Below are 23991 nucleotides of genomic sequence, written 5' to 3' on the forward strand. Positions count from 1 at the left end.
AAAAAGTTTTTAAAAATTAAAATAAAATACATAAAATTGAAATAAAATTTTAAAAAATGATTTTAAATTTAAATTTAACAAAAATTTTAGTTTACAATTAAATCACACGGAGCGCTGTATGCCACTCAGAATACTTGGAGAATTTTCATGTTTGTACGATGCCTACACTGAATCTTCACCAAAAAAAATTGTAAACACTAAACAATGATGAATGATGAATGAACTTGGAATTCAATTTTCGAGTGATAAGAAAGTTGGTTCACTTCAAAGTTGATATATTTAATTAAATAACAAGTTTTTTCTACAATATGGTTTAGAATACGTAATTAGATGATCTGTTCCTCAAGTAAACACTTCACAATTAATTTTAATTCACGGTGATCGCTTAAATCATAAAGTTCCAAAATGACTTTAATGGAATTCGCTGGTTGTGCTTTCACGGGTTTCGGACCCGCATTTTCATTATTTTATTGGACTATAATGCACGATCCTATCCGCATTATAATTTTAATCGCTAGTTCGTTCTTTTGGCTGTGCTCATTACTTCTTGCATCGACGTTATGGTTTCTTTTCCCCGTTAAAGAATGGCTATGGCTTGGTATTCTAACTTCGATATGTTTTCAAGAATTCTTCAGGTATTTAATGTACAGAATATTGCGGAAATCAGAACAAGGTCTGCGTTTGATCACCGAACCCAATTCTGCCATCACGACGAGCTCACATCTGTTATCTTACGTTTCCGGTCTCGGATTTGGTATCGCCAGCGGTGCTTTCTCATTAGTGAACCTTCTGGCAGAACTCAAAGGACCCGGTACTATGGGATTAAAAAATGGAAACGAGTATTTTTGTCTATTTTCGGCGCTATTTACCATGTGTTTCGTTTTCCTACAAACATTCTGGAGTGTTATATTTTTCCAAGGATTAGATACCCAAAATCATACTCTCATATTGTATGTAGTATTTTCGCATATACTTGTTTCGTGTTCAACGTTATTAAATTCTTACGGATTTAACGTTATAATAATCCTATTTGTATTCGCCGTTACAATTTTGTCGGCAATTATAAGTTATCGAATTGCAGGAGGTCAAACGAAACGTTTTAGTATCTTGTTTAAAATTAAACGTAATTCTACTGCTAGCAGTGACTAAACTAGAAATCTTGTCATTTGTCGCTGTGAAGTTTATTTTATGCCTTGATGGTAATTAGTAATATTTTACACTGGTGTACTTATATTTTTTGTATGATTGTTGCGTACCTATTTTCCTTTTTATATGTAGTTTTTTAATATTTCGCATAAACATTTTTGTCCTTAATGAATGAGCAATATGTAATCCTGTCCATGTATGTTCGTGGATGTACATTGTACTGATTTGAAAACGTATTCTATTTTATCATCATTTCAGTTTTACTGTTTTATTATTGTTAGAAATTAACAACGTGAGAAAAACTTTTAAACATATATTCAATTATAGTAGACTTTCTAATTTATATTTAATATCGAAATCATTCCAGGGAAGATTTTATACTATTAGTCGCTAATTCATTTATTATAAATAGAATAACGATTTTGTGTACAAGTCTGGTACTGGTATACATGTGATGTGGCTAATAGCTATTAGCTACTCATATTTTAATACTATGTACATGATCGTTATACGCATTTTGTAATGAAGTTTTAAATTGTTTGGATAATGTTTTTTACGTTTTAATACATAATTTTCGTTTCATAATTTGTTTGTTTTGTGCTTTTTGAGGAGGTAAGAAGAGCGTTAGAGATCTCTCTCCAGTCTAAAGTATGACTATTTGTATGGAACATCATAAAAAAAGTGATATTTGGGAATAATTTTTTTGACCATTGAGCATTGTAAAGTGATTCAAGTGATATGTATAGTTATCGGTTGGATATATTCTATGTGCGTATGTGCCTAAACTTGAAAATATTATGAATTTGTACTTTATTTATTTTTTTTTAAATGAATTGAATTGATGAGGCGGATAATTTTGTAAAAAAATAGTTACTAAACATCTTGAATGATGATACCAAATAAACACGGTTTTAAAAACACATCTTTGGAAATTTCTGAATTACGTTTTCTCCTTCAATTTTGAAGGTACACAACTGGTTTTAAAAAATAGGTAAATTTTCAGTTTTATAGATGGCATACTCTTCTTCACTTTACTTACTAGGTAGACAACCGGTCATTAACATCTCTTCGAACTAGATGAAATGAATTTCAACAAAAAATAAAAATCAACTATTCAGTTTTGGAATGCCGAATACCTTTCATTTCGAGGAACATAGCTACACTTTTTTCCTTTTAATTCTCAATTTGGGCTGGAATAATTGTTGAAAGTGAAATTTTCATCTTGTAGGATACGACGTAAGTACTTATAGTATCTACCTATTAAGTAAGTATTTCAAGCCTAAAATTTTTCAAAAATTCAAATTTTATTTCAACTGTACCGACTGTACCGTAAAAAGTGCACAACCCCGTGCAAACTGCAAGAACGTAGAGCAATAGCTGAATTTTATATTTAAAATTTCAGTTTTTATACCTTTATTGAGGACAGCAAAATAAGATAAATTAATTAATTCAGTCGCACCTTGCAAGAAGGAATTGCAACGCTGCACGTAAACATTTTCGAAAGTACGAGTAAAATTTCCCCTCTTTACAAAATATTGAATCACCGCCAATCCCTACACGACTTTCAACATACACACATTCAACTCTCCACCAAGTATCACGCCCCACCTTTACTATTCAGTTGTTAATGCCATGCAATCTTTTGCCGGCTACGTCTACATACAACCGTGATTGTTGAGGGAGTGATAGTGTTTTTGTATTTATATTGGCATTTTAGCACGATTTCAGTCTATTTCAGTACAGCGACGGTGTTGTGACCACTTGAATTTCAGCTGTTCTGTGTCCCGTAATTTCGTAGTCTTCTCATTTCAACGACAAGTAAGTTTGATGAATGTTTCCATTGACTTTTTTAGAACTAGATTACTCACTAGTATGTTACGTTAGATAGGTATCTGTAAGTTGTAAGTCATTATGTTAGCATTGAACTCGAACACATGGTGTTAAATTTGGAACGAGTCAGGGTTGCATTTGGAATCGCTTCTGTTTAAAATCCTTAACATTTGTTTACGTGCATTTGAATGAAATTTCGAAGCAAAATAGGTACTTGATTTTGTATTATTGTTGGTGGCATGTGTTACCTACTAGGATTACCTATAGGTACCCGTTTTTTTTTTTTTTTACTAATGACGTTGTTTCGTTATCAATTTTATTTTTACATTTTACTTCGTATCGTTCATGTGGAACAAAAATTGGAAAAAAGAAAAATTTTCAATATTACCTATGTATTTTGGGATTCCCCTTTTAAAATTACATAAAAAAGGAATTACTCATAACTTTCTTATGAACAAATAGGTATGTTGAACGGTAGATGAAAAACGAAAAGAAAATCATCTCTTCACCCTTCGGATTTTCTCCCTTTATTGTAGATTGTGACGTCATGTAGAAAGTTCATATTCAACCCATCCAACCGACGTGAACTACATCTGTGGTGACGTCAATGGGTATCCTAACAACGGAAAATTTTGCTCTGCCCTATCACTTTTTTTTTGCAAAGTTACAGCTTTGCATCAGAGTAGGTGGAGATATTGAGAAAGCTAGTGAAAAGTAATAGTGAAATAAGTTGTTTAAAAATACTCGTAGAAAAGTTACCTACCCTATTTGAATATATCTTTGAAAATTTTATTTCGAGATAGGTAAGTTGGTTTTAATCGATATTTCATTCTCAGATCTCTCGTAGAATAGGTATGCAGCTAATTACCTTCTCTATTTACAAATTGTTAACGTTTGTGGTGCAATATGTGAAGTGAAAAGGTAGCTTGTATGAATTCTCGTATATGTGATGCAGTTTAGTCGCGTATATGGATGATCTTTTGTCTTGAGGCTTGTTTTTTCTGAGTAGAACCTGAAATCTTTTTCTTACATTCAGCGTAGTGGGATGCAAATTTAGTTATTTTTAAAATGAGTATTTTGGAGGAAAAAAATCATATGATTAGTTTTAAATTTCGGATCATGGAAAAATTATACTGTAAAACGTATTCGTATCAATGTAATTTCAAAAGAGGCAAAATTACTCGTATTCTGTTCGAAATATGGTTCACCTACCGTAATCCTCTATTTAAAAAAAAGTAATTAATAATTATTGTGAAGACCATCTCGAATTTATTTTCGATTCTAAAAACAAAAAAAAAGCAATCAACTTTTGTGAGGGAAAATGTTGGTAGGTCGCTCGGTAGGTACATGTGACCCTCGTAAATGTTTAGAAATTTTTTTCTCATTTCAAATTCGCCCACTTTACACGTTTTATTCTGTTTACCTATAAAATTGTTACCTACCACGAATCGTCAGTTGTTTATCCTTAAAGTCACAATTTATTCATTGTATCATGTTCATACTACGTGTGTCAAAGTATTTATTTATTGTATTTTATTCGTGCTGCGAGCCAAATTTGAGCCTTGTATTTTGAACTATTAATACGCCATTTCCATTTATTATTACGACTGTCGCATAAGCTGCGAATCAGCTAAATTTTGCACGTTGATTTCACGTGAATCGATCCTTAGAAATGTCTTTTTAAAAACGCGTCAACGAAACTGGTTTTACAATACTCTTATAATATAGGTAGGTATTTTAGAATACCATCAGGGACTCATTAGCATATGTCTGAGATGCATACCTTTCGCTGCGCTTCTCTTCTTTTCTCGTCGTCGAATTAGTCGACTGGTGACATTCCTCTAGGTATAACGGGAAGGCTCCAGGAGGACTATTTTAGTTGAAAATTTTCCATTAGTAGATATAAATAGCCACGAAGAGTTCATTTAACTTGATAAATCGGTTGCATTGCAGCGAATTTACGTGCATATTAAAAATGGAGATGAGAAACGAAGAATTATTTCCACTCATGTACAAATTCTGGGGAAAGCAAGCCGAAGTAGAACACTCGCTTGACCTGAGCTCGAATGATTTTCAGAACAAAGTAAGCATGATTTTTTAAATTTTAACTTAACCCATCTACTTTAAAATTCATGGACAAGTTTTTTCAAAAAGAGGATTTATCATTGCTAAATATACATACCTACATCTACCTACCTACTTGTAATATTGTAAGCTTCGAAATAAGGCTTTAATTGCTGGTGAGGTAATTGCATTTAATATACATATCTATCTGATGAAAATTAATTTTATTGATTGATAAAACCAATACATAATTATGTTTTCTCGATCTTTATAAATTGACTTTTTAGCTTGTGCCATTTCAGTTCTGACATCATGTTCACTATGAATGTTTGATAATTTCTAAACATTTTTAGACTAAATTTAGTAGTGTTAAAAACTTGGATCAATTTTTTTTATAAAGTATTAAATTAATTTTTTTTATATTAAAAATGTTTTTCCGATCAATTTTTTCGCGAGTGAAATACGTGAAAATTTCGCAAATTTTCAAATTCAGCAATTGTGAACAAAATTTTGATGTGGTAAGGATCTTTATCATGTTTGGAATTTTTTATATAAATATGTATTTGAAATATTCTTACAAAAAATGCTTTCGGTTGGGTAATTTATTCAAATGCTTCGTTTTGAAAAATGTGTCGATTTTTTTTTCGTGCGACATTTAACTTGCTTCGTAATAAAAATTCGATTAATCATTTTTTTTTTAAATCTCGAGGAAATTCCATCTATAATTAAATATTTATCACTTTTTACTTTCTGAAAAGTAAGAATTTGAAAAAATTATACTCTCATATTTTAATGGTGTCGTTCTCTTGGGATGTAGATTTAGTTCAACATTTCAAGGGGAAAATGTACCCATTTCGCTTGAATAAAATGCTTACGAGTTGTTGAGCCATTTATTACTTGAAAATTAGATTGACAATTAAGTCATTGAAAAATTGCAAGTTGAGTTAAGTGAATAAATTTACCTGTTGAACTGCTCTATTTTATTTTTGTATTTTTTGAAAAACATTACTCTATTCTTTGGAAAAAAACTTAAATTAATTTTTTTCTGATTCAACAATAGAAATTTTCCTAAAGACGAATTGATTATACCAGACTTACCTAATTTAGTTGAAGAGCAAAACGTAGTACTTTTTCAACTCAGTACTTTTTACGGTTAGATACTTGCAACACTCTGAACCATTTAAATTTTCATATTCATTCATTTTTAATGAATTCTGAGATCGAAGAGTTGTTGACTGGAAAAATCACTTATGTGTAGATAAAAGATGATAAACAAAGCAATCAAAATTTTCAAATATGTACATATTATGTTACTCACTCACAGTGATCATCTTGACTTTCGAATTCGAATCGGTAATTTTTTGCGACTTATTTAAAATTTAAATTCAAACCAAGGTCATCTATTACAATAAATTCAATGATCGATTCAAGTTGTAAACAAAATTAAAATACCTTTTTTGCCAACATATTTGAATTTTTTATTTAATAATTTTCCAAAGTAAAATAAATTAACGTAATAACCAAATCTTTTGAATAAATTACTTTCTGATTCCTAATAGGTACTACGTACTTCTCCTCAATATTATCAAAATCTATTGCAATTTTTGAAAAAAGAAATGCATTTCGACGTGCCCTCAAATTTTAATAAAAGTAGAAATTTATTGCAGAACATTGACATGCGACAAGGTGTTATTTTTAGTATTCTTATCTGAAATTTATAGTTCACCAATGTTACGTACTATTTGTTGATTAAATTCTTGGCGAGCACGCCATATTTTCCTGTAACCGAATCGGCGGTGTTACATCTCACTGTGCGAATATTAAGAGAAATACGTATTTCCTTTGGCGAGATAATGTTGCCTACCTGGCTATTCAACTCGATAAAATAATTACGCTATCAGAAAGCAGTCTTGATGGAAAAATTTTTCTATCGCCGTAATCAGCAGGTGATTATTATGGCAATTTTTTTAATTCTGCGATCTATGCGTTGACTACTTTGCGATATTCGCATTGTGGTTATTAATACCTTGGCATGAAGTGTTCACGTGATCTTTTTCTATTCAATTAGCCAGTCTGCCTATCTTGAAACACGTCGAATGGCATTTTAAAACTAGGATACAGACAGCTTTGTTTATATTCGACAACGTCGACTAATTTTTCTACCCACTCGTTATTTTGTTTTGCTTTGCTGATACAAATACATTAGACTATACGAATGATTATAATTCAATTGCGTACTATGTAAAAATGCAGGTAAATTTTATTATGACTCGACTTGCGATTTTTCAACTCACGATCAGTAACCTATAACATTGCATCTTATTGAAGAGACGATTCCGATCGTCAAAACCATAATTTATTATAAAGAAATAAAATATGTACAATCATTGAAGAAATTCCACCCTTCCAAATACCACGATCGTTGTGAAGCATGGAATGGATATCATATTTACATCATCTTCACATTTTCATGAACGCTTTGCATACTATAGACGAGACTCATGTACCGCGAAATTTTGGGACTGCTGCAGTCACCAAAGCGATTTTGAATTTGGTGATAGTTACAGCCAAGTTTCCAACTAAATCCATCGCAAGAAGGAACACCCTCTTGAAAATGGTGCTAAAGTTTCTCATACTATAAGTATACCTGTATAGGTGAAAACTAAACAGGTAGGTATAAGTGTTAAAATGTGTTAGTGTGACATGATTGGATATTATTATCTTCGATCAAGTACATATATTAATTACCATTGATACAAATGAAACACAAACTGATGTAACACTCCTAAAGAGTTTTACGCTGAATTAAATTGCATTTGACCTATCGCATAATTATCCGATGTTATCAATGCTTAATCGTAAAATCGATTTGTATACGATTTGTAAGTTTGAAGTGGAAAAGAATTCCCAACTTAAACTTGCAAGTTACTATCTTAATTGATTTTACGCTCAAATTATTTTAATTACAGTTTATTAATATTTTTCAAGTATAGCTTATGCAAAAAAACATCACCAAATCGTAATACAATATTGCATGTTCTTTTTGATTTAAAAGTTCAAATTGTTCTCGATTCACGTTATGCTAGGTGGAAAATGTGTGGGTACGATACGGTTGATGGTCGATGGGTTATCTCTCGTAATGGGCACTTGTTTCAGTTGACATATCAGTAAGGTCGAACAAAAAAAAAAAAAAAAAAAAAAAGGAACTTTAAAATTTGCCAAGTGAAAAAATTTAATCAAATGTTACAAACACTGAAATCTCATTTAGAGGCAGTCTCCTGCTCTTCAAATCGAAAAATGTCCCTTCACGAATAATAAAAATTGAGTTTTATCGTTTTAAAAGAAAAATGTTTTTTCGAAAGGACTAAGGGAAGCCACTTTCCTCCCTGCTTTTCAAATTATGGATCCTGTCTAAAAAATGTCCAAGCAAAAGTTTTTCTACGATTTCTTATCTACTACTATCTCGGTTATCATGACCATTGATTTTGGAGCAACTTTTAACCCTCAAATTGTAGGACCATCTATATTTTGTAAATCATGTAATTTTTGACACGAAAGTTTTCTAGATTCAAATATTTTTTTTAATTTTTCGAGTGCCTTATTTTTCAATCAATTTGTGCATCGTTGAATGATTTTCACCGTTCCTCTCTTCTCCCCGTAGGTCTATAGGTATACATCCAAACTATTTACAATTTCTTGCAAAACTGCCAAGTTTTGAGCTTCGAAAGCTCATATCCTAAGACTGGTTAGTGGTTAAATTTACCTAGAACGTTTGTGATTGTGAGATTTCTAAAATAATGGACAAGAGGATTCAAAATTATCGGTAAATTACAAATAAAATTTAAAAAGCTAGACTTTTCGCAATAAATAGAAAAATTGTATTTACCGTCTTCTTTTCAACTAATCAATTTTCTATAGGGGGTTTAACATTTCAATAATTTTAAATAAAATTCTGTCAGAAAAGTAGGTACCTAGTACCTACATACAAAGGCCATTCCACTTTTCAAAACGTGTATTGAGAACATTTCTACTTGAATCAAATCGAACACTCTGAACTTGAAAATTTTGATTTGCAATGAAATTGATGTTGTGTTATGTGTTAGTATTTTATATTTTATCTTTTGTTGGTCACAATTGTTATGCTTTTTAGCAGGTTGTTATATACATCAGTGACGGATGTTCAGTGTTCACTTAAAAAGACACTGGTTATCAGAGTAAAGAGAACAGTGAGTGTTGAAACCGAGGCAATTAAATTTTTGTCTATTTAATTGTTTTACGTAATTTAGTAGATAGATATTTATTTATATTTTTTTTTCATCAAATTGTACCGCAGAGAAAGTTGAAATATTGTACGCGTGTTCTTTACCTATCTGGTGAATCGAATTTTCGTTTACATTTTAAAAAGAAAAAATCAAGTTTCAACTTGGTGTAACATTTCAAAACATTTTGTAAAAATTTATCAGAAAGAAAAAAATCGTCGCCTATTTGAATTCGGTTTGCTTAGCCCCCTTTCTAAGTATATGAAAGGGTGGTCGCAAGATGAAATTGAACACTGTACGATACTTTCTCTGTGGTATTTGTAAAGTAAATTAAAAAAGAAAATATTGATAAAATATTTGAAATTGAAAAAAAAAAAAATCAGAAATGGAAATTTTTCCATCATATAACACAAAATACCTACCCTTACGAATGGTTTTGATTGATTGAAAATGCGAGTAACTCATAAAGGTGTGTTTTAATACGTGATAGGTATCGAAGTTGAATCTCAATTCAGGTAAAACGTGCGTTTGATTATTTGCAGTTATTTATCTTCGATTATGAGTGAATGAAGTTTTATTAGTCAAGATAATTATTATCAATTGATTTTTCTTTTTTTCTCATTTGATTTGACGAGACGAGACGAGGTAAGAGATAAGAGTTTACCTACACGTTTTACCTGAAGTGTATTAATGTCTGACAATGAGTTATTCAACACTTGAAAATTGAATCAATACAGCGAAATATCGGCGATATTGAATCAATAAATTTTTATGATGTAAGATTTCTTTGGGAGCGCCATGACCGAATGAGTGACTGACATAATATACGTATTTTAAAATAATTATTCAAAGATAAGGGTTCATGTTGTAAAAAAAGAGACATTGTTGATTATTAATTAAAAGGTAAATGTGATGAAGAGTGCAAGGACAAAATAGACCGGAAATGAAAGTTCAGTCGTTTTGCTCAACTTTGAAAGTTTCAGTGAAGAGTTGAGATGAAATCAATTTTAGTGATTTCTGTTTTCACGGCGAGAAAACAATTTTCCTAGGAGCTATGAATTAGTTATACTACCAACATAAAAAGTGTCGCCTGGCTTATTCCTATCAAATTTAAAATATCCCTGTCATAATATATGTACTACATCAAACATTCCTTCTTATCTCTCATACCTACTATTCCATCATTCACACCTAATCCTCAGTGTCATTCGATTTTTTACTTGTCACATTGACAATCTTACGTATAATATTTGAAGCATAAAAAAGATACCTACGTATTACGTACGAAATCAATATATGTACCTATACTTGATTCTATTTGTTGGAATTATTTTTAACTTACCTATCTTTTCATCGTAATCTGTTTTCATTGACATATTTTAATACTTGTCATTTAAATTTTCGGGAAAAAATTACCCATCTTTATCTTCAATTTAAGGTCAAAAAGGATGTTTAAATTGGTCTGACACTTGATGTTGATTTAACAATGTACGATCATTTTAACGGTATTTCCGAACTTGAAAAGCTCGGGAGTATTGGCTGTTCATAAAAAAAAGTGGCAAAAAATTGTACGATTGTTTGATTAAAAATAAAGAGCTCGGTTTTAAATATTTATTTGGTGGAATTTTGTTAAGATCTCCGAAATTTTGAATTTTTAAATTGTTGATAATTTTTACTTATCATTATTTTTTTCACGATTTAAAAATAAATAGCTAAGTAAATGACAAGAACTGAAAATTTTACGACTGAATAAGCTCCACTTTTTAATAATTCTCAAATGAATTCCTATAAGTATTTTTTACGATTTAACATGCATCCAGGGGTAACCTACTCCTTGTGAAACGTACCTACCTGATAGGCTTCTGGCCTCATGATGTCATCTGACTGAATTTATTCAATTCATTACTCATTTCATTTTGAAATATGTATTCGTATTACCTGTACATCTACTTTTTGAATAATACTTATCTTCGTTAATATACACGTGTTCCCGTGAATAATAATTCCCGTGGTGCTTATAATTTTCATAAAATTAATTGTTACCTCCCTCTGAAAATGATCGTTTTCGACTTTTCTCTGCTGCATATGACCTAAAAAATTTACCAAATTTTCAAATTAGGTACTTCGCTTTATGACACGAAAATCTTCATTTTGAATAAAAATTGAACAGTTTGGATACTTATCTTTAAAGTCGAGTTTTGGCTCATGCAAATTATTCTGAAAACAAAAAAATGTCGCAGAGCATTTTGATTTTTTTATTTGAGTATTTACCTTATTTTTTTAATAACTTGTAAAATGATGAAAATCTGTATTCTCTCGTCGCACCACTTTTCTCTTCTTACCTCATGCTCATGATAACGGTAGTCCTATAACATGACTACATTGTTTTAAAAATTATTTTGATGAACATATAATATGTGAACTTTTGCATGAAATTTTAGAAGAAATCTTTGTGTACGATATTTAATGAATGAGAATTGAAATGTAATCAGATAGTATGATTAATTTTTTTACGTAGTAGTAAGATGTTGCTTACTGACTGTGATTGAAGTTTGTCGTGGAGGTGCAATTCGCAATTGAGTTTTTGTGAGGTGTGATTTAGTTGATGAGAAATGACCTTCGGAAGGTTGATTTGAAATTCAGGAGAGAGATTAACTAATTCAACTTACTATTTACTTGACTCAGTATACTTTAAACTATCTACTTTCGACTAACTCTAACTTCATTTACTGGAAGGATAAGTTAATTTTTTTTGATAACCAACATGCTTACATTTCATCTGTCATCATCTACAAGAAACAATTGAAAATTATTGGCCCATTTTATTTATACCTGCTTTGGATCTGACCTGACCTATAACTTTAAAAAATGACTTATCTATACTAAGTATTTTTTGGAAATTTTTCTCGAGCTTGTATGATAATTTGTAAGATTTATATTTTTGTTCTTCAAAATTCTGTAATAACAAAGCAAAACTGAATTCTTGAAACTAAACTTGAAAGTAGGGAAGTAAAAAGCAGGGATCGATCAGTAAAAATGTCCCAAAAAATCATTTTTTTAAAACCCTACAAGTTTATTTCAAACTTTAATTTTTCAAAACGAAAATATTATCATTGGAATCTGTTATAAACTTACAAAAATGTTAATTCTCAAAATTTTGTAAGAATTTTTTGAACTTTTTCTAATTTATCCCGACTATTAATAGGTAGGTACGCGCAGTTTGAGTGATTTGCACAAATCATTATGGCTTACAAAAATGCTGTGTTTAATCACTTGAACAATGAGAAAAAAAACATATACCATAACAAATTAAATCATTCATTTTTAAAAGAATGATGAAACAAATTAAAATAAAAACAATGAAGTTGTTCAAAACTATACCCAACTAACATGTAGTCTAAATTGTACCTTATTACCTACACGGTATTGCATTGTAAAAAATTATTGCATTACTATTAAAAATACCATAGATATGCAGAATTACTGCACTTTAGTTTCACCTTTGGTATGCATAAGTAAAGAAAACAATGATGCATTGTTATTGTAACAAGAACTAATAATCATCCCTCATGATTCGTCATTTTTTTTACTGCTGAAAGTCCATTATGTTTCGTGAAGCTTTCATTGCCACGCTTTTATGGTTTTATTCAATAAACCCGGGACTTGTTTCAGTTACAAGTACCTATAGTGATGAAAAAAAAAAGTTATTATGTGCATTGTTTTTTCTACTTGCCTACTTGATAAGTAATGTAATAATAAAAATTATTCATAAACATTCCATCTAAACTTTGACTTGTTGGTATTTACTGGGAATACGCATAATGCAGCATTCATTTCAAATCTTTTACATGAACCATTCAGAAAAACAACTAAACTTGACTTCAACTTAATACCTAACTACCTACCTACTCACTTGATTGATTTCTCGAACTTATAGGTACCTACCTTTCATTATGACAAAAAACAATGATCACGGTGCTTTTACTGCTTAACTTACCATTAAAGTAGGAAAAAACAACTACCTACTTGAAATAATTTCTTAATTTTTTTTTTTGAAATATTAAAAAGTTAGATTTTCATGTTTTCATTTTTATTTTACTAATAAATTTTTCTTTTTGTTATGTTTTTTCTATCTGTTAGGTCGATAATGACGACATCGATTTGTACGAAGAGGAAAAACGAATTGAAGATCTTGAAAATCCTCTCGAGGTTTGTTCCTTTTATGGTTTATGCACTATTCGTTTTATTGAAATCTTTTACTCCATTAGCCAAGATGTAATTTAAAAAAGGCTATTTGCGTTCGTATTGTTTTTCGCAAACAAACAGTCGTATTGGATAGCATTGCTTAATTAATTAAATGTGGAGTAAAAAATTTGATGATTTTCTTTGTTGGCTTCGAAGGAAACCATAAAGTGTAATTATTTTGAAAAAAGTTCACCTTTATCATTCGTGATCGCAAGGAGGAGTGAAAAAAGGGGGAATGTCATTTTTGTATCGTATCTTCGCTTCATCGAACATTTCATCGTGCGTGATATTTCGCGAGTGGATCTTTTTGTAGGGTTAAAAAAATTTAATTTAGTAAGAGCCTAAATTAATACCATACCTATTATAATTCTTGGTGAAAATAAACCGGGGTTTTATGATAATCGGCGTCGTATTATTTACGATAAAATGTTTTCAGGAATTTTCAGTCGAAAACGAGGATACAGCAAGAGTTGCAACTTATGAAGAAAAAGAGGAACCGTCGGTTAGAGTCCTGGATGGAAATGACGTGAACGATATTCCAGCTCGTTATTTGGTGCCAACTTTGCAGCCTTATGAATTTCCTGCTGTCGGCGTTTGGATTGACCGGCGTATAGTTCCAGGGTTTAAATATCGAGTACGACCAATCGATACCGAGGTAACGATTAATTTTCTTGATAACATGTTGTCGGGTATCTGTTGACTTTACTTATTTTGGTTTCGGTTTTGAGTAACACCTGTGTTTACCTATCTTCCGCAGGAATTCAAAGATGAATATTTATTCAATGGTAATGGTCTAACGTTACAAAACATCGGAAATGGGTATTCACGACGAATTGTATTTGCTCCTTCGAGTGGCCAATTGAACAATAATCCGAATTATTTCTGGTCCGATTCCCGAACTTGGGGCTTTGCTTTCCAACTGCAGTTGGTGTCGGTTGGAGAAAAATATACAGTATATGATATCAGTAATCATCCCGTTGGACACTTGGAAATTGTTCAACTTCAGGTCAGTTGAAAAAGTTTAAGCGTTTAAGCTTTTTGAAACCACTATCAATTGAAAGATTAACCAACGTGTGGATTATTTCACCCTACATGAGCTTGCATCATTATATTTTTTGCTCGAGGTTTTTTCATATTAATTTAATTCCTAACGATGCATAGCAGATTTAGGGTCGAACGAAACGTTATCCATGTTTCACAATTTTAACGCCACATACTAGAAGGCATATTAGCAAATATTTTGATAAAATCAATGGTCATGTGATCATCACGCAAAAATAAAATGCCGTTAAATGCTAATTTTAGAGATCATTGACTGGTATTTTGAAAAAATGCCGAATTCATTTCCTTCTTGAGATAACCATTTACTATCTAGAAATTTTCTCCCTCATTTTGTGTACCATACTTGAGTTCTACTAAATCTCTTTTATATAATGGCTCCTTTGATTGAAAACAATTCGATTTCTTTTATTGCTTGTTTTTTTGCTGTTTGGGGTCTTTAAATTAATTACCTATCTAAAATTTGGCGGGGAATTACTGAAATATGATGAAAGAAATTTTTTTAAAAAACCGTACGTGCATTTGAAAAAGCCAAAATTAAATTTATCTATTACATTAATTGACCAAGGCGATAAAAAAGTGAAAAAATTTTATCTTGTAATATGGTATTCATCTTTAAAGAATTGAGTTTATCATAGTAATCAAAATTATGCTGTACCTATCTATGGATTTGAGAAATTTAATGCCATCAGCTGATGAAAGACTTGAATTTTATCCATAACGCGTGGAGATTTTATTGATAATATTCCTAATTAGGTACCATCAAGTTTCTATTCACTGATGAAAATTTTGAAAATGCTAGGTATACTTATACTTACCTACTTCTTCACTAAACTTGGGTATTTTGATGATCACGATCTTGTTTTAATTAAATACTTACCTATACCTATATTATCTATTAAAGTATAGGTGATTTTTTTTTTTTGGAAAAAATGAATGAAACAATGCGAGCCTAATTAAAATGAGTAAATTTTAGGTAAGTAGTTGAGTGATAGGTGACTGAGTTCAAATGTTTTTTTTTTTTGAAGACTTTTCTAAATAAATTTTGATAGTAAGTTGCGCAAAAATTACAAAATAAATGATAAGTAATACAGATACAAGAATTTAAAATTGAATTTTTGGTGAATAAGAAATTACCTTTGGATAAATACTATCTACATTCTACTTGCTTATTTTCAAATTCCTAATTTTTCTTTCTTTTTCTTGTAGAGCCCTCAAGAAGAACTTTCTCACGCGGTCTTAGATGACAGAAGTGTTGAAAAATCAGCAAGGGTTCACTGCTTAGCGAAAATGGAATGGTTCGATAGCAACGAAATTTGCGTCGTTTCGGTAAGAAAATAACAACTTATAGCTGAGCAACTTCTACGCTCGTCAACAATATTCAAGAAGGATTTCCATTTACTCATATATCTACTTTTAATTTATTCGAATTACAGATTTGTGGAACGGCTGTCAGTATTAAACGTAAAAATTCCCTGGCAAAAGTGAATAAAATTACCGGAGTGATGATTTCGGGACATCCAAGACGAAATTACACTTTATATCCTGGCGTAGATAACAAGAAAAGGTGTATTACGGTATCTGGTGCTTCGTGTAATGATGTTCCCATCAATTATTCGTTAGTGGGATTAGAAAATTATGAATTGCCTGTGATTGGTTAGTGTACTGTGGTGAATTTTATTTCATAATTGTTGAAAAAATCCAGTTAATTAACTACCTGCCTTGAATTTTCCAGGAACCTACGTCGACTCTCGTATTTTACCCGGATTCTGTTACAAAGTTCGTCCAATTAACAGCAAACACCATCTATTCGACGATAGGGCCCTTAGATTGTTATCGATTGGAAACGGTTACAGCAAACGGTTAACTTTTGCTCCCGATGAAAAGAGCCTCAACTCTAATCAAAATTATTTCTGGACTGATTCATGGCCCAGCGGTTTCGGTTTCGAATTACGGGCAGTTCATTGCAATGCTAAATTTAAAATTTATGCTGATGATCGATGCGTTGGTTTTGCCAGTGTCTTTCGAGCCGACAGCCCGCAGTGCGAAGAAAAGCAAGTTCTGGTAAATACCTACTTACTCGAATTACTCACTCATCTCGACGATAAAATTAATTTTTTGTCTCGATATTAAATTTCATCGAATTTGTTCAGGTTCGAGGTGAAGATGGTGTAACTGTTGTGAAATATGTTCATGTCGATATTACCTGCCACGTTGTGCTTCGTATTTCGGAAAATGAAAATGATGTTACCAATGCTGAGCAAGTCATGAGAGTTTCCGGTACAGCAATGTTGAAAAAATCTTCCCGCGATAAAATCGCTAGACTAGACAGAATCGAGAATATCGGTTTAGATTCGCAATTGAATGTGTTATTCTTTGCCGAACATTCGAATCTGATATTCTACGCTGCCTGAGAGGAAATTAAACTGCAATATTCGAGTTTATTACTCTACCGATTAGGGTCTAGAATTATCTTCTTCATTTAAAGGCTGGTTACTGCGTAATTGTTCCTGAATACATTTATGTTTGTTTGTTAGTTCATATAAAAATCTTATATATTTTTTGTCTTCGACAACCTATATAACTATTTTAATCAAATACTTAGAAATGACATTCATTTTAATTTTTGTTTTATTACTTTTTTAAACAGTTTGTAGTTTTTAGTTTCTATATGATTGTGTTTTTCCTGAAATTCTCAATTTGAAATAAATTGATTTTCATGACAATTAGAGTTCTTGTCAATTGAAAAGTAACCATTGTATGTTCCTATCTGCTGGAATTAGGTTCGTCGGTCTGTGATTTCTTGAACAGAAGAAGTGATGTGTATGAGTTGGTAGTGGTATTTTAACAAAGTGTACATAATAAAGACAAAGACACAAAAGCCTTATAATTAGGGTGTCGATTTTTTTTTTTTAAACACACATTTCGTAGAGGTTAATGTATCAAGGAAGGATGAAGAAATTGGGTGTACTAGTACTATTACTTCTATTAAAAGCTGCATGCATGCGGAATAGGTTACCTATGGAGGAATACAGATGCAACGATTGTAGTTAGAGAAAAATGCTCAATGCTCAATTAAATTAGTTGTAACGTTCAAGTGCACTTCGAATGTACATAAAAAATATTAACGGAGCATATTATTTAATTACAAAAGTAATTATAGTAATGCGAAATTAACAGCAGCAAAGTTCTTTGGTTTCACCAGACACAGGGACTTTTCCCCTTGTATGTTGGTAACATTGCTTAAGAATCTCCTCCTTTTGGGAAAATGGAAACACAAAACACATGACAGGAATCAGATGACTAAACTTGAAAACACGTGAATGTTGTGTGCTGATAGAGCTGATAGTAATTATTTAATTAAACATGTGACACATTTCTTTTCTGTAAACGCATACAATGTTTTAAAAAGTTAATTGATCAACAGTAATGGAAGTTATCACCTCGTATTAACGCATCAACTTATTGCAATTGCAAGTGTTGCAATTGAATTTCCAATATGGGTTGTGTGGAATCTAGATATTGTGTTTCTAAAAATAATACTTCCAAAAAATATGTGATCAAGTTATTAAAAGTTGGATTACGTCCGGAAGAAGTCGATCACGTATGTAAATTATTCGGAGAACAAAAATCTGTCACTAAAAATGTCATACGAGTAAGTAACATTTTATTCATTCCACCCAAGATAACTGATAAGAACCGTTCAGTATTTTTTTTTTTTTTTTTAAATAATTTGTTAAAAAACTGAAAACACATTCGGAAGTAAATTATTTCGTATCGTATTCAAAACCCTATGAACCTTGAATATTCGTTGCAATATTTCGTAACGAATGAATGTGAACTAAATTCCCATTATAGTTTTATCTATGTCGTACGAGATGACGTGTTATTAAGGTGCAGTCGTATGATTAAATTTAATTAATTTTCCTCCGTAGGAACGATGGCATAAATTCCTAACACCTTTCCTTATGGACACATACGAAAGATATCTCGTGCAGAAATCAGACAAGAAGTATGGAGACGGTACGATCGATGCTGTGGCATTCAGCATGTTTATAACAGATTTTGTCAAAGGCGCTGTAGAAGACAGAGTTACAATGTATACTGACTTCTTGAACAAAAACGAAGAGGAAGAAATAACTATTGTCGATTTACAGGAGGTAAGCTATTATTCTCTGTCTGAATTAGACCTGTAGTTCAAAATAGTAATCATTTACACGTTTCAGTATTTGGTTCAATTAATGAAATCCGTTCTATTGTTGATGGACGTTAAGGATGTAACCCAATACAAGCAGTGGTCCGAAAGGGGATTTGTATTCACCGATGATGATATTCATCGATGGACCGCTGCTACAATTTTGAATGTTTATGATCTCACTAAAATTGTAAGTATTCGTTTATTTACTCGAGTATGTTCTTCTTAAAGAGTTGATCATTGTTTTATGTAAATTTTTCTGCAATCGTGTGTTTATTATTCAAATATCGTATCTGTTCACACGAAGCTAAAATATTACGTCGGTGTATTTGTTCGCTAATTTGATAGTTGGCATCTTTTGTTGGTTAAGCCTTGGAAATGTTTTCTAAATTTTTGTAAATTCAAGTAATTTTTCCAAATTGTGCTCGAATTAGGTATTTTTAATAATCTTTCCAGAATAATATTTTTTTGTATTGAAAGCTTTTCTTAGTGTAGGTAAGTATATAGTAGAATTTACGTCATTCGACCGCGAAGTATTTTCTTATATTTCTGCTTCAATGAACTTTCAAATACGTTTGGTTCATTTCATAAAATTCGATTGCTATTCTCATCAAGCTGTAAAAGTTTGCCAATCTTGAGTCAATAAATAAAATTATTCGCTGGTTGTTCTTTTCTCGATTAAAAACAGTCTCGCGGGCCTTTCGCCGAAACATTTCTACACAAAAAGCATACTATAACCTCGTTAATTAATTCCCCAATTCTCGGAACAGTTTGGAAAACCGTATCGTCGACGAAGAATGTGTAAACGCGCGCGTCCAATAAAAATCATTTTTTTTTCAGATTATTGTAAGATGCTATTTCTTATAATAACAATTATTTTATATTTTTAGAATTCAGTATCCCAAGATGAAATGACGTCATGGATGACGTTAAATACAGACGTTGTTTTACTGCAAAATTTTCTTTTCTATTCCTTATACGATTTGGATAAACTAGAAAGCGCTAAGAATGGAGAGCAGCGAAGTATTCACTGTCCGTTGCCATATTTAGAAGTAAATGTTACTAAAGAAGACTGGAAAGTTATCATTAATATACCATTCGTTACGTACATAAATAGCCATTTACCGGCGGAAAACCGATTTCGATGGCGGTACGATAAAAATTCATGTTGATTATTTCGAATTTTTTTTATGCTATTATTATCTGTCGCTGTATGTAGAATGTGGAAGTAATCTTGTTTTATTTTTTAACCATTAGCTTGATATACTCGGCAGATATTAACGGTGAAAGTTTTACCACTTTTCGATCCTTAATATGTAATAAAGGTCCTTCTGTACTCGTGGTTAGAGATGGCGACGGGCATATTTTTGGCGGATATGCTTCAACCAGTTGGCACGTTGGGCCGAAATTCTTTGGTAATGTTTGTTTTACTTTATTTATTTTCATTCCAGTGTTGTTGTCTTGTTTGGAGATATTTATACAATATTCAAGTACGCAATATAACGTTGATTCATCTACACATTGGAAAGTTCCGCAAATCTGTCGTTTGTCTCTCAAAATGTGTTAAATTTTTTAAAAAATGACATCATCTTTACGACTTTTAATACGTAGTTCGTAATAGTCGTCGTTACCGCTACCCTTCTCCCTTTAAGGAAACACTACAAATGTATTGAAATATATGTATATAGGTGCTTACAACATTTTCGGTTGAATTGTAAAATTTATGGTTTTTAGTTGTTAGGTATGACCGAAATTTTATCCTTTAATTCGATTATTGTGTGGACAGATTTTCTCGGTAAGTGATGCATGAACTAGTTTCCTACAGAAATTGAACGTTTTATATCGTATTTGATGTACCACACCTCTCTTATTTTTCGTAAAATTTTCCCACTCCGTCGAAAGAAAAAAAAATAGAAATAAATTTCCATAAAAATAGCGAGTTTCCCATTTATTGAAATAAAGCAAGGAATGAATCTTAACAAAATCCACCTTATTAGGTATTAATTTGGGAAGTTGATTTATTTTTCATGAAACTTCCTCGAGACGCTGTCCATTGCGTGTTTTTTTTGGCGGCCTTGCAGTTAAATTAAAGTGGCCAATCTTGATAGAATTTTTCACAAAGGACACGATGTCACGAATCACTGCAAACGTGTACCTGGTTTCCTCCTTCTTGATTTATGTTTTGAAATTCTTTTGAAATATTTATTTACATTTTCTTTTCATTCATTTATACATTGATCTATTCAGCGAACAAATGCTATCAAAAACATTGAATTTACGTTGTACCTATTTTATTATTAACGAATTTGTTATTTATGAGGTCAATGTACGAGTACACGTAGCTATTGGCTTGTATTTATTAAGCGATTTTGCACTTTATATTAACGATTTATCGTATTAATTCGTTTGTTACAGGAGATCAAAGATGTTTTTTGTTTTCTTTACGTCCTGTAATGAAAATATACCCAACTTTGCCACACAATGATCACTTTTTATATCTCAACGCAAATCAAAAAGCTCTACCGAATGGCCTGGTTAGTACTTTCGATTTCAGTAATATTTTTTCATTTCGTTGTACAGTTAGTTGTTTAGAAAATATAATTTTATTTTTCAATCGTTATTAAAAAATTGCCAATCGAGGAGCTAGGAATTACGATGGAAAAAATTTAATATCTGAAAATGCAATCTGATATTAGATAATATCCTGCGTGAAATTCATGAAAGACCACGTGTGTCTTCTTGAAAATGGAAAAAAAATGCTTGAACCGTCGAGTGTCAGCCTTGAAAAAGTACACGCACCATATTAAATATCTTTCTTTTGCTGTCAACCTATCGATTTCTCATCATTAATAATGTATCTCATTGTTATAGCCCTATAGCCGAATTACCTACCTGATTCAAAAAGTTTATTTTGGCACTCGAGGTATAACCGTTATTATTTCAATAAGGTAAACATCGAAGGTATTAATTTAATATTATGTCTATAATGAAAATCACACATTACCTCGATGGTAAAATCAAACTTTGAAAATTGAAATGGCGTCGAAAAAATTTCAAAAGCTCTTTTAAAATTTGTCGTCGTTAAGTAAATTGATTTTTTTTTATGTTGAAATTAACTGGATTGAACATGTATTAATTGTGAATTTAGTGCGAGTAGAAGTGTTCTTTTCTGTGTGAGTATTTCGCTTTGTAAGTTTAGTTCTTTATTAGGGTCTGGCCTCTCAAACTATGAATATAGTCTATAGACCCTACCAAGGGGCCTCATTGTTGACTGTTTCCCTCATTAATAAAAGTAGTATTATTTTTACAGGGAATGGGTGGTCAATTAGGGTATTGGGGATTATGGATCGATGCTAGTTTTGAATTTGGATCCTGTAGTCCTAGCTGTTCGACATATTCTGGGTATCAAATGCTGTCCGGATCACCAGAGTTCAGAATTGTCGGTTTAGAAGTTTGGTCTGCCGAAGGAATGTATAATTTAAATGACGAAAATGGAAGTACAGGGGATTCCATCTCGGAGGTAAGGTTATTTTTTAGGAATGGCACAGAAATGTCTATTTTTTTATTACTTCAGTTGATTTTGATTTCGATTTTTTTGAAAAAACGTTTCATGAAGAATTATTTATGGTGTTATTATTTTGTAGGATCAAGAGGGAAGTATTTTGCATAAAGATCCTGGTGCTCGAGCTTTGATGGATATGTTGGGAAAAACTGGCCAAGGAAGAGATTTCTTAGACGCATGAATATTTTGAAATGTCGAGATATTTTTGTCAAATTAATCGTTTAACCACATTACCTTTTTAAAATTTATTGTTTTTTATCTGTTTTGTTATTTTATGTAAAAACGAAGCTTGCATTCGTTTTTGACATTGGAGTTGAAAAATTGATGCAATTGCTTGGAATACCATTTTATTGGCGGTAATACAATTACCAACCTTTCTGTCGTGGAAAAATTTCGTTCGTTGGGAAAGTTGATTCGTTGGAAAATTTGTGTTTCAACTTCAAGTTGTATTTAAGATAATGTTGCATGTTGAATGCAATCAAACATTTGTTTAGTTCCTAAAATACGCGCTAATTTTAAACATCATCTGCGTTGCTTTTAACTATATTTTATTTTTCGTTGAGAAAAAATTTTACGTCTGATGTTTACGGATATGATAATAAAAAATTTTTTATTCACTGTTTAATAATTTTATGTTTTTATTTTAGTTCGCAAAGTGCAATAATTGAACGGGAGTAATTTTCGTTTTAATATAGCGTGAAAATGTAATAAGCATGTTTCCTGAACGCATTCCAATTATGGAAGTAAAATTATCAAGACATTTAGCGATTTGCAGTCTTGAAAAATTTCAATATGGAGAAAATGTGAAATAACCAATTAATTATCAACCCCTAGAATTTTTTATGTTTATGAATTAATCTTCATAATGTTTCATTTTTCATAATTCATTTGTTCATTTTTTGAAATGACGTTCACGTTACGAGTTGCGAAATTGTATCGATGAAATAATTATTAGGTAATTCGATGTTATTTTTTCACATCGTCTACGAGTAGCAAATTAACAATTTCATTGCCAAAAAAAAAGTTATGAAGAATGAGTCGATAAATCATATCGAAAGTACTCCTCTCTATGCTGCATTTTTAGGTTAAGAGTTTCAATTAAATTACCGTGGCGTCGTCATGTGCATTTAAAATTGCTAAATGGCAATTCGTTATAATAAATAACACTTAACCCAATTCTGATCTTTATAAATAGATTGCGGAGAAGTATTATGTTCAATACAGTATTCTGCTAAAAGTACAATTAAAATGTTTTTCGACCAATTTTCGATTTTTTCGGACAGTTGCAATAAAACACGAAGGTTAAACGAAAATAATTAACTTTTAAGTGCGCACCGATCGATGCAAATTTTTAATTACGAGTTGCATCACTTTGAATAGTTTTGAAATTTTTTCCGAAATGGAAACCTGACGTTGCGAATTTGTGATTTCAAACTACGCAATTCAAAAGCAACAGTGATGACCGAAACATTTTTTTTTTGTTGAAAAAATGAAGTTTATTATGCGTATTTTTATGTTTTTACTAAATTGGGCGCATCAAGTTGAGTTTTTAATAAGGTTACTGCAGTATTTTGTCAACGCGGTAAAGAAAAAGTCGCTTAACTATAATTTTATTCCCATCTCTGAACATA

The 23991-nt window shown here is 31.3% G+C and overlaps 3 protein-coding genes across 9 annotated transcripts; all 3 read left to right on the forward strand.

Moving 5' to 3' along the window:
• Positions 1–189: 189 nt before the first annotated feature.
• Positions 190–1731, forward strand: aph-1 (gamma-secretase subunit Aph-1). Its single transcript, XM_065344199.1, has one exon. The coding sequence runs from the start codon at positions 406–408 to the stop codon at positions 1147–1149; it is 744 nt and encodes a 247-aa protein (XP_065200271.1). The 5' UTR covers positions 190–405; the 3' UTR covers positions 1150–1731.
• A 1073-nt stretch (positions 1732–2804) lies between these two features.
• On the forward strand, positions 2805–17329 carry LOC135831590 (uncharacterized). 6 transcript variants are annotated; one of them, XM_065344190.1, is made up of 10 exons: positions 2805–2964; positions 4930–5059; positions 9191–9284; positions 13440–13508; positions 13981–14199; positions 14302–14550; positions 15813–15932; positions 16040–16259; positions 16339–16667; positions 16757–17329. In XM_065344190.1, the coding sequence occupies exons 2-10, from the start codon at positions 5043–5045 to the stop codon at positions 17015–17017; spliced, it is 1578 nt and encodes a 525-aa protein (XP_065200262.1). In that variant the 5' UTR covers positions 2805–2964; positions 4930–5042; the 3' UTR covers positions 17018–17329. The 6 variants fall into 6 exon arrangements, with proteins under 6 accessions (XP_065200262.1, XP_065200266.1, XP_065200264.1 ...); XM_065344194.1 differs by having other exon boundaries at positions 9191–9266; XM_065344191.1 differs by lacking the exon at positions 2805–2964 and adding an exon at positions 3644–3779.
• Positions 17330–17880: 551 nt separating this feature from the next.
• Positions 17881–22988, forward strand: LOC135831591 (MTOR-associated protein MEAK7). Of its 2 annotated transcripts, none has more exons than XM_065344197.1 (8): positions 17881–18258; positions 18539–18763; positions 18830–18988; positions 19689–19948; positions 20056–20213; positions 21214–21332; positions 21670–21746; positions 22109–22275. In XM_065344197.1, exons 1-8 carry the CDS (start codon positions 18103–18105, stop codon positions 22125–22127), a joined length of 1173 nt encoding a protein of 390 aa, XP_065200269.1. In that variant the 5' UTR covers positions 17881–18102; the 3' UTR covers positions 22128–22275. The 2 variants fall into 2 exon arrangements, with proteins under 2 accessions (XP_065200269.1, XP_065200268.1); XM_065344196.1 differs by lacking the exon at positions 21670–21746 and adding an exon at positions 22443–22988 and having other exon boundaries at positions 17882–18258; positions 22109–22318.
• Positions 22989–23991: the final 1003 nt, after the last annotated feature.

The sequence above is a fragment of the Planococcus citri genome, chromosome 1 (genome assembly GCF_950023065.1).
Source record: "Planococcus citri chromosome 1, ihPlaCitr1.1, whole genome shotgun sequence".
NCBI classification, from domain to species: domain Eukaryota; kingdom Metazoa; phylum Arthropoda; class Insecta; order Hemiptera; family Pseudococcidae; genus Planococcus; species Planococcus citri.